General features: G+C 41.5%; 1 protein-coding gene across 3 annotated transcripts in view; it reads left to right on the forward strand.

Moving 5' to 3' along the window:
* LOC144680763 (uncharacterized protein KIAA0408-like) overlaps positions 1-6,287 on the forward strand; it is a 29,622-nt gene extending 23,335 nt beyond the window's left edge. For 2 of the 3 annotated variants that reach the window (XM_078542134.1, XM_078542131.1), the window contains 4 exons: positions 787-1,140; positions 1,234-1,313; positions 2,187-3,630; positions 5,419-6,287. In XM_078542134.1, coding sequence (XP_078398260.1) covers positions 787-1,140; positions 1,234-1,313; positions 2,187-3,630; positions 5,419-5,601 — 2,061 coding nt within the window. In that variant the 3' untranslated portion in view covers positions 5,602-6,287. The remainder of the gene's footprint in view (positions 1-786; positions 1,141-1,233; positions 1,314-2,186; positions 3,631-5,418) is intronic. The other variant, XM_078542132.1, reaches the window with a different exon arrangement.
* Positions 6,288-9,958: the final 3,671 nt, after the last annotated feature.

Raw genomic sequence — 9,958 nt, forward strand, 5'->3', positions numbered from 1 at the left:
CCACCTTGTTGAAGCACTACAGTCCATGTAGTGTAGGTGCATCCACAGTGCTGTTGGGGAGGTTGTTCCAAGATTTTGATTCAGCGAGAGTGAAGGAATGGCAAAATAGTTCCAGGCCAGGATGGTGTGTGGCTTGGAAGGGAGCTTGTAGGTGATGGTGTTTCCATGTATCTGGTGCCCTTGTTCTTCAAGGTGGTAGAGGCTGTGTGGAAAGTTGCTGCAGTGCATTTTGTATGTGATGCACACTGCTGCTACTGTGCACCAAAGGCAGAAGGAGTGAATGTTTCAGATGATAGATGGGTTGCTTGATTGAAGCAGGTGGATTTGTCCTGGGTGGTATTGAACTTTTTGATTGTTGTTGCAGTTGAACTCTTCCAGCCAAATGGGGAGTATTCCATCAGACTCCTGACTTGTGCCTTGTAAATGGTGGGCAGACTTTGGGGAGTCAGGAGGTGCATTACTCGCCAAATAATTCCCAGCCTTTAACCTGTTCATATAGCCACCGTATTTCCATAGCTGGTCCAGTTAGGTTTCTGGTCAATAGTGACTGCTTCTAATTTTTTTTTGGATCTACTCTGGACTCAATTTCAGGTTCTAGAAGTGAAAGGATGTTACGGCAACCAATGACATCACCTAATCCATAATGGTGAATCAACTGAGCTTGGGCAGGGTGCCTTGTGATCATTTTAGTTCCATTTGAGAACTATTGAATAATAAATATTTGTTATATACTTGTTGAAACAATACATGTTGTATTAACATAATAATTCTTTTTTTAATCTGCAGATTTATTGGGATGTAAATTCAAGACAAGATGGTAAATTGAATGGACAGAGAACTGAGCAGAGACAAAGAGAAAACGCAAGAGATGATTGGGTACTGCTCAATTTACATGCCTCAAGTCCTGAAAGCAATGAGCAACACGATGAAAAAGACCAGAATTGTATGAACAATACAAGGGCCCATGGTGCAGAGATGGAAGATGATTTAAATGATACAGATCAAGGCATAGGAAATAGTGCAACTGTTCCATTGTTTATTGAGGAATTATCACTTGAAAGTTTAGAGGAAGATGGTAGCAGCCAAAATTTGAGAAATATACAGAATGATAAAAAGAAATTCTCCAGTGCTCTGAATGCAGTAAGTCCATTTCTATAAATTACAGTGAGTCAAGTACCATGTGGTTGACATTTTGGCACCTACATCTTACAAGTTTTCTCATCATTTTCACAGGCTTTACAAGAAATAGCAAAAGTAAGTGAAGAATTGTGCAGTTACCAAGAGGACGTCCAGAAAAAAGTGAGCCACAGAAGGTACCAATATATCAGAAACATTTTAAGTTGCAGTTCCTATTTATTCACAGTGTGCAGGTTAAAATATCAAGGATGAAAAAAGATGGGACAGAATATTTCATGGGCAGAAATGGGCTGAATCATGTCTGCAGGACTTTCTGCCAAGATGCAATGTACTGTGAGGATAGGCTGGAATCCAGCATCCTACATGAAGTTGACTCGAGCAAAGCGTCGGTTTTGAAAAGAGTCACTTGAGATGGGACACTGCATTAATGCAGCGTACCATAACGGGCTGGCATTAACTTTGGCTGGGGGCAGTTGTCTCTTATTTTCATCCAACTATAGAGCCTACTAAAACTCGGGTTGAGAGTTGTGCAGATGGGGACCAAGGCGGACAGCAGATGATCCAGTCTTCTACGGCATAATGTCCTCGAGCTTTTAATTTCTGTTCCTCATCTACATAGACCACTGGTGTCCTCTTGAACCCAGCTGGAAGCAGCAGCTGGCCAACGGGCAAGTACAAGATGTCAAGTGGCAGGAAGCTGCTGCCAAGTACTCAAAGGAATAGGTCCCAGTGCTTAGCTAAATGGGGGTTCAGGAGGGCATCACACTTAGAGGAAGAGGTCAGTAGCCAGTTTTCTTTCTAGAACCTGGAAAAAACACGTCTGCTGCTCCAGACCCTGCAAGGAAGGTAAAAGAGAAAAACAAAACCACTTATCACTTTGGGCATCACTTTGGGCATCCTCTGACCCAGGTTCCTCCCCACTAGCTTGAACCAACAGGGAAGCCACAATAGCTTACCAAACTGAATTATTAAGAGAAAAAAATGTAGTTAATCATTTTAAAGCTATTAATCTCATAGACCATCTATGTTCTGTTTTCTTTTTTAACCAGAACAAAATCAGTTTCATATCTGCAAGAATGTAAAGAGAAACAAAATGAAAATACACTTTTAAGGAACGAAAGCTCCTGGGATGAGAATAGCTGCATGTCAAATGACATATTTAAAGCATTAAGTCCTACACTCTCAGAATACCAAAAATGTCCTGAAGAGCTATATAATGAGAAAAACTGGAGTCACTCCAGTAGAGATAGGCATGGAATTTCTCCTGGAAGTTCAGGAGGAGATGGCCTCAATGTTGTATCTTCCTCAAGGAGAAAAGCACCACCAGTTCCACCAAGGACATCCTCTTGGTACCTTACAAATTCATTTTTAACATTTCCACTGGATCATGAAGATGTTGTGAAGGAAGATAACAGCGACTACACAACACGAAATCACATTGAGGAAAAAAGTTACAATTGCCCTTACGTTCTGAGAAAATGTGAAGCCTCATTGCAGGAAAATGAACAGAAATCTTTCATCGGTGGAAGACATTTTGAGACTTTAGCAGCACAAATTAAATGTGACATGGAGCCTAAATGCAATAAAAACAATAACCACAGCAGGTGGTCATCTGATGTAACTAAACTTGGCTTTGGAACCGGAAACAATTACTTTGGTTCAGCAGTAAAAACATTTTCTTCCGATAACAACATAATGTTACCAGCGCAGCAGCAGAGCCTGGATGGAAACTCCAACAGTGGACTTAGGCAAACAAAACCTCTGTCTCCAAAATGTAATCCAACAGAGTGTAACTTTGCAAGCTCTTCATCAACAACCGGAGTTTGTAGTACCAGTAGTGTGTTTGTGCAATCCACATTAGATGTACCTTCAACACAAACTGGTAATTTCAGAAAAGCTGCTTTAAATACTGAAAGCTGTGATCCTGTTGTCTGTGGAAAATCAGTGGAATTGGCACAGATTGAGACAGGATCTAGCTACCCAAGATCTAACTTCTCATTTCGCTCTGCAGGGAACGTTCATGCCATCAAACAATTTTCTTCAAAGCATACTGGTTCAGCTTTTAGACCTTATGTTTCACCTTACATCGCCAACACAAACATAGCGGGACAGGATAAGCAGAGCAGTGGATATCCTGGTTGGATGACTGACAATGACAAAAGCCAGATGTTTGACAAGGTTGACTTGATTCCTAATAATTTTTCCAGGCCAAAACTGTCATCGTATGCAAAGTCCAATTTTGATCTTGCCCGAACAATATTGAGGAACAATGAAAGACCAGCAAGTCCTTCTTTTCATATGAAGAAAAAGGTTGCCAATTGTGCTGATGGCAGGACAAAGCCACAGACATCTCATTCTGGATCCTTGCATGAAAATCCAAATAAGATCACTCACCTTTTTCAAATACTTCACCTAGAACAAGAAAAACCAGAGGTAAGGAAGAAATCAGGACCATCCCGATGTGTCTCAGGGCAGCAAGCCTCATTACCTGTGGTAAGCAAAATGAAATTATTTGACAACAGTGCAAACCAAGAAGGTTTCTAGCTGTAATCCTCAATGGTAATTGTTGTTAATGTTGCTCTTCTAATTTTAAATCTGTTTTTCTTCCTGGTCAACACGGGATCGAGGCAGGTGCCTGTTCTCAAGCCTCTTTGCATGAGTATGACCTAGTGAGGTTAACCTCCTGTTTTTTACTTCTACCTATGGTGAACTGTCTATTGTTTACTATTTAATTACTATTGAGTTTATCATTTACTATTTAAGTTTGAATGTGTTCATACATGTATGTACTCCAACTTGCTCAGTACCCTGATATCTGCTAAGCCCAGCTGATCCAAAATGCTTAGGCACAGACCAAGGAAAATCCTCTGATAGTGTTCTTTTCAGTGTTAAACCAAATAGAACCATAGAAGTTTACAGAACAGAGAAAAACCCACATCAACCCATTGGGCAGGATTTTATGCGTTGGTGAGCGGGGGTGGGGCCCATTCGCCGACACGTAAAATGACGCGCGGTGACGTTGGGGGAACTCCCGATGTCATGCGCCCCATTTAAATTTTCAGGAGGGCGGGGGTACAGTGAAATCAGCTGCGTGCCTGCCGACCTGTCAATGGCCAATTGAGGCCATTGACAAAGTCAATTAAATAATTAAAGGACCTGCCCGTCCAACCTTAAGGTTGCCGGGCAGGCCAGGAGCCCTGGCGCGAATTAGAAAAAGCATGAAACCTCATCCAGCAGCGGGATGAGGTTTCATGTAGCTTTTTAAAAATTTTAATAAAGTTTTTGTGAAAATTATGGACATGCCCCAACTCATGTGACATTGTCACATGAGGGGACATGTTACGGATATTTTATTTTTCTATTTTTAGGTTTTTGACATTTACAGCCGATATCCCTGAGGCTGCACTTAGCCTCAGGGAGATGAGTGCGCTCTTATGTGCGCATGTGCAAAAGAGCGCACTCGATTTTGGGATTTTCCCCCCGCCTGCACAGGAAGCGCATAGCGTTTCTGTGCGGACATCACGTTGGGTGGGCCTTAATTGGCCCGCCCACGTAAAATGGCACCATGTCCCCGATCGGGGGCACCGATCAGAAGCGCACCTGTGCGTGCCCGCCATTCAACTTCCTCCCCCAGCGGGGGGAAAATTCAGCCCATTGTGTCTCTGCTGGCTCTTTGCTGAAGCAATCCAAAATTAATGCCACTAACCTGCTTTCCATCCATGGTATTTTATTTTTTTCTGCTTCAAATGTTAACCTACTTTCTCCATAAAAGGTGCAATAGTCTGTGTCTCAAACAGCCCCTCTGGCAGTGTACGTCATGCTCCAACAATCCTCAGTTGCTTCGAACCCCTTTCTTCAATGTGTGCCAATTCTAAATTAATAGCCCTCTTCACTGATGCCTGAATCAGAGAAAACAATCTTTCTGTATAAACTCTGTCAATATTCTTCATAATTTTATAAACTTCTATGATTTTATAAGCCTTCTGTTCCAGTGGAAATATTTCCAGCACCTCGAGTTTCTCCTAACAGTAGCTTTCCATACTTTGTGCCATCCTGGTGAATCTATACTATATGCATTCTATATTAAATGCCCTTTCTATAAGGAGAGTGTCAGAACCAACACACAGTACTGTAAGTAGGGCCTAATCAATGTTTTTATAAATTTGCCATGGTGTGCTGTATCATATTGATAGTGTTACATCAAATTTTATAATATTATACTGCATGTTGTAGAATTGCAGTAAACTTTTCATAATGCCTTTCAAAACATCTTTCTTTTAGACCTTGCCAACTCTGACAATGAGTTTAAATGGGATGAGCTTTTCACGTCCTGCAAGACCACAGAACCGCCGCTTACCATCACGATGGGCAACAAGATCATCATCTGCACCAGCTGTACATAACAGAGCTGCACAGAAACGTGAACAAGCTTTCTTATTTAACATAAAAACTTCAGTCATATAACATTTCAAAGTGACAGTGCAGGTTATGCTGCACTGACTTTCTTAAATGGTAGTACTTTTTAATCCTACAAAAAATCACACAGCAAGCGTTCTACACCTGATCTCAACATGGCTTAAGAAGGAAAAGTTTGTTAAAATTATGACCGGTAGTCTCCAGTACTTGCATTGACTGTCTGAATCTGCACACTTTGCATATCTGTAACAATTAAATTATGTCATTACAAATTTAATTATTTTACAATGTGTATTTATTAGTTAAATAGGGAATGTTTATTTTACATTGTTTACTGTACAATTCTGTATTTTGTTGTAAACTTGTATATCAGCTGTATTCTATGAGGAGCAGAAAGCTCAGTTATTTGCATGCTAATGTGTTTGTATATGCATGTGTAATTGAAACTTGCAATGTCTGTGGGCATTTAGGTAACACATGACATCTATATTACCTGCTTATGATCAGGAGCAAGTTTCCTTCCAAGCAGGTCTTTTTTTTCCATTATGACATGTGGAAGTATAAAACAGAGCAATGAGTCAGCCTCATAATTTCATTTTAAATGTGTCTTGACATTATTACTCATTTAAGGCACTTTGAAGAACAAAATGTTGTTCTTAGTTAAGCCTATTCCCAAATGTAAAAAAAAAAGCAAATGTACAATATTAAAAATAAAACTGGCTGTAGTTCAGGTATTTAAGATTTTTATATTGTAATTCTGCAGTTGAATTTTACATTATCCTAAAATGCTTCTCAGGGTACCCTGAAATGGACTTCCAGCTGGGAACCACTGTTATTAAAATTGGCCACCTTGTCATGATGGTAAATTATCCAAAGCCAGGGAATGTCAAAGTTGTTACTCTGTACAGCTCTTTTTGCTTTCCTCCTGAAACATTTTCAATGCAAACCTCAAAAAGGCAAATTGTAATACACTTGCCTGACATGCCCTTTTCTCAAAAACTCTAAGCTTAAGGCTTTTTGAGTACAATTGCATAGCTAACTCTGGGATTTTTTTCTTTTCTGTGACCTTGTTGCACCTGAGACCTAGGTTGAGACTAACCATTGTGGTATATTTGCAGTATAATGTGGATAAATGTGAGGTTATCCACTTTGGTGGCAAAAACAGGAAGGCAGATTATTATCTGAATGGCTATAAATTGAGAGAGGGGAATGTGCAATGAGACCTGGGAGTTCTCGTACACCAGTCGCTAAAGGTAAGTATGTAGGTGCAACAGGCGGTAAAGGAGGCAAATGGTATGTTGGCTTTCATAGCGAGAGGATTCGAGTACAGGAACAGGGATGTCTTGTTGCAATTGTTCAGGGCCCTGATGAGACTACACCTGGAATATTGTGTTCAGTTTTGGTCTCCTTATCTGAGGAAGGGTTTACTTGCTATAGAGGGAGTGCAGCAAAGGTTTAGCCGACATTCCTGGAATGGTAGGACTAACATATGAGGAGAGATTGATTCGGTTAGGATTATATTCGCTAGAGTTCAGAAGAATGAGGGGGGATCTCATCAAAACCTATAAAATTCCAACAGGACTAGACAGGGTAGATGCAGGAAGGATGTTCCCAATGGTGGGGGAGTCCAGAACCAGGGGTCACAGTCTGAGGATACGGGGTAGACCATTTAGGCCTGAGATGAGAAATTTCTTCACCCAGAGAGTGGTGAGCCTGTGGAATTCGTTACCACAGAAAGTAGTTGAAGCCAAAACATTGTATGTTTTCAAGGGGGAGTTAGGTATAGCTTTTGGGATGAAAGGGATCAAAGGATATGGGGAAAAATTGGGAGCAGGCTATTGAGTTGGATGATCAGCCATGATCATAATGAATGGCCTACTCCTGCTCCTAGTTTCTATGTTTCTATTTGCACATATGTGACCAAGAAATACAATTAACACAACAGTCTGGGCAGTTTCCAACAAAAGTACCAGAGTAAAAAATGTTTTCGAACTCACTGGGCAGGATTTTCCCTTTGTTGGCATGTGGCTGCAAAATGGACTGTCGCCCGCAATTGGGCTCCCACCGTGATTTCACGCTGGCTGACCAATTAACGGCCCAGCCAGCGTGAAACACAGGCTTAGAGTCTCAGCGCTGCTGGGATGGGGGCAGCACAGAGCTGCCTGAGGGAGCTGAAGAATTTTAAAATGAAAATTAAAGATTTTTAAAATAAGGAAACGACTCAGACACATGGAACAGGGACATAAAAATTATGTTCCAAAATTTTTATTTTTTTAAAATTACTGTCGGAAACCTCATCCCACCCGTGGGTGAGATTTCCTCAAAAACACAAAGGTTGCCTGGCCTATTCGCCCACCTGCCAACCATGAGGTTGGACGAGCAGTAAAAAATAGGATTAAATTAATTAATTAATGGCCTTAATAGGTCTCTTAATTGTTGGTGGGCGTGCTGCCGACACTCATGCGTGCCTGCCGACCGAAATATTGCGCGAGTGTGCGATGATGTCGGGACGGTCGCCAGACGTCATTGTGCACTATTTTACTCCCAATCGGGTTAGGCGCGCGCCTGCCCGCAGGACGTAAAATTCTGCCCACTGTGTTGCTCAGTTTTCACCTTCCACTTTGATCCATACACTTTATGTACCAAGCTGTACCAAGGATTGTTGCAAAACTACGGCAGTGATCTTAGAATATATGAAACACTCGAATATGAATATAAACATATGAAGCAAGTGTATTACCAATGACCGAAGAGATTTTTCCACTGCTAAAAAGTTAATATTTTCTTCCTCATTTTCACATTTATGAAGACAGACCCTATATATTCTTATTTCAGATGATATATCTCTTTTGCCTTTTGTAACAAGGCCACCTCAGCTTTAGACCAATAGATGTTACTTCTCTTCCTCTCTTTCCCATTCAAAAAATTTTAAGTGACCTTTTTCCTACTTATCCTTTGGTTTCTATATCTTAAAATGAAGTGAAATGGCCACTTTTTTTCTTTCCCATGCCTCCCTTAAAAATATACAGTTGGATTGGATTACCAAATAGCTTTGATCGACATTTTTTAAAAATCTGAATCAGAAGTTAGAAGAGTGATAACTCTGATATGTTGCACTAATCTCTGATATGGTTTTACACTTCAGAATTGGAAATAATTTCTGACAATTTACAATGCTTATCAGTGCTTCATAGAGTAGGAAGAGCAAACTCATCTGTAGATGGCTAAGCTTTGAAGTTTTATATTGTCTACTTGCTCATCCAATATTATCAGAGACTAAAGTCTGTAATGGTGTAATCCTGCAGCTATCTCATTATTAACAGTCAGCATCATTGGATATGAAGCTGGCAGAGCACTTACCTTCGTTGGCCCCATCAGGATTAACATACCAATCGTCAGCTAATTCTGGCATGTGGGTTGTTTCTAGGGAATCAAGTCAATGGAAAATAAAATCAAGCAGCATTTAAAACAAGCAACTGATCTGATGGAGTCAGTTCCTTACCAGGTGGGCAAGGGTAAAATTAACACCCGTTGAATCAGATATGCACCATGTTGTCTTTAATTTATTTTAACTGGACTTCTCCGCTGTCAACCATGAATAGCAAATACCAACGTATTGGCAAGGCTAGACATATTTAAGACTGAAGCAGTTACTGCCATTAAGTCACTTCCTGAGCTGAGTTCCTTCTCACTTTCTGGCCTTTCCCACAATACAATTCCCGAATGCCCTAATTTCAATCCATGCTAATGATGGCCAATGGTGCTGCAGATCCTAGTTTCTTGCTTTGATATTTACAATTCACTTGAAGTGAATTTATAAACTGATGAGTTGATGCAGGTGAAAGTAAGATGATTCTGAACCTGAAGGACCTGGTGAGTTTTACTAGTGCTACCCGTAGGCTCGGAAACCCATTTTACAGGTTTATTTTTTGCCATTTTACATATACACACCTGGAGGAGAATTTTCTTCCGTTCAGGCGGGCTGTTCGGGAGTGGGCATGGCGCCAATCGCCACCCGCGATCGGCTCTGCGTCGCCATTTTACGCGGGCGGGCCAATTAAGGCCCGTCCAGCTTGAATCACGGCTCCTGAGGATGGCGGGTGGCGGCGGGAGTGCAATGACTGCTGGGTCCAATGGTGATCTGTCAGCCTGTGTAAATGAAGCGTTGGCAGCCTTGCAAAGGCTGATCACAATGGCTGGTAGAAGGGCTCCCCAGAGCACTGCTGGAGAGCAGGCAAGGCCGGAGGGTAGAGCAGTGGGGCAGTGTGCCCCTCGGTTTTCTGATGAGTGCCTAGCTGCCCTCCTGGAAGAGGTGTCAGCACAGCAGGAGGTCCTTGTTCCGAGGAACGGGAGGCAGAGGCCCCCCCACCTGACCAAATGTGCCTGGGAGGAGGTGGCCGATATA

The sequence above is a fragment of the Cetorhinus maximus genome, chromosome 5 (assembly GCF_964194155.1).
Source record: "Cetorhinus maximus chromosome 5, sCetMax3.hap1.1, whole genome shotgun sequence".
In the NCBI taxonomy this organism is placed as follows: domain Eukaryota; kingdom Metazoa; phylum Chordata; class Chondrichthyes; order Lamniformes; family Cetorhinidae; genus Cetorhinus; species Cetorhinus maximus.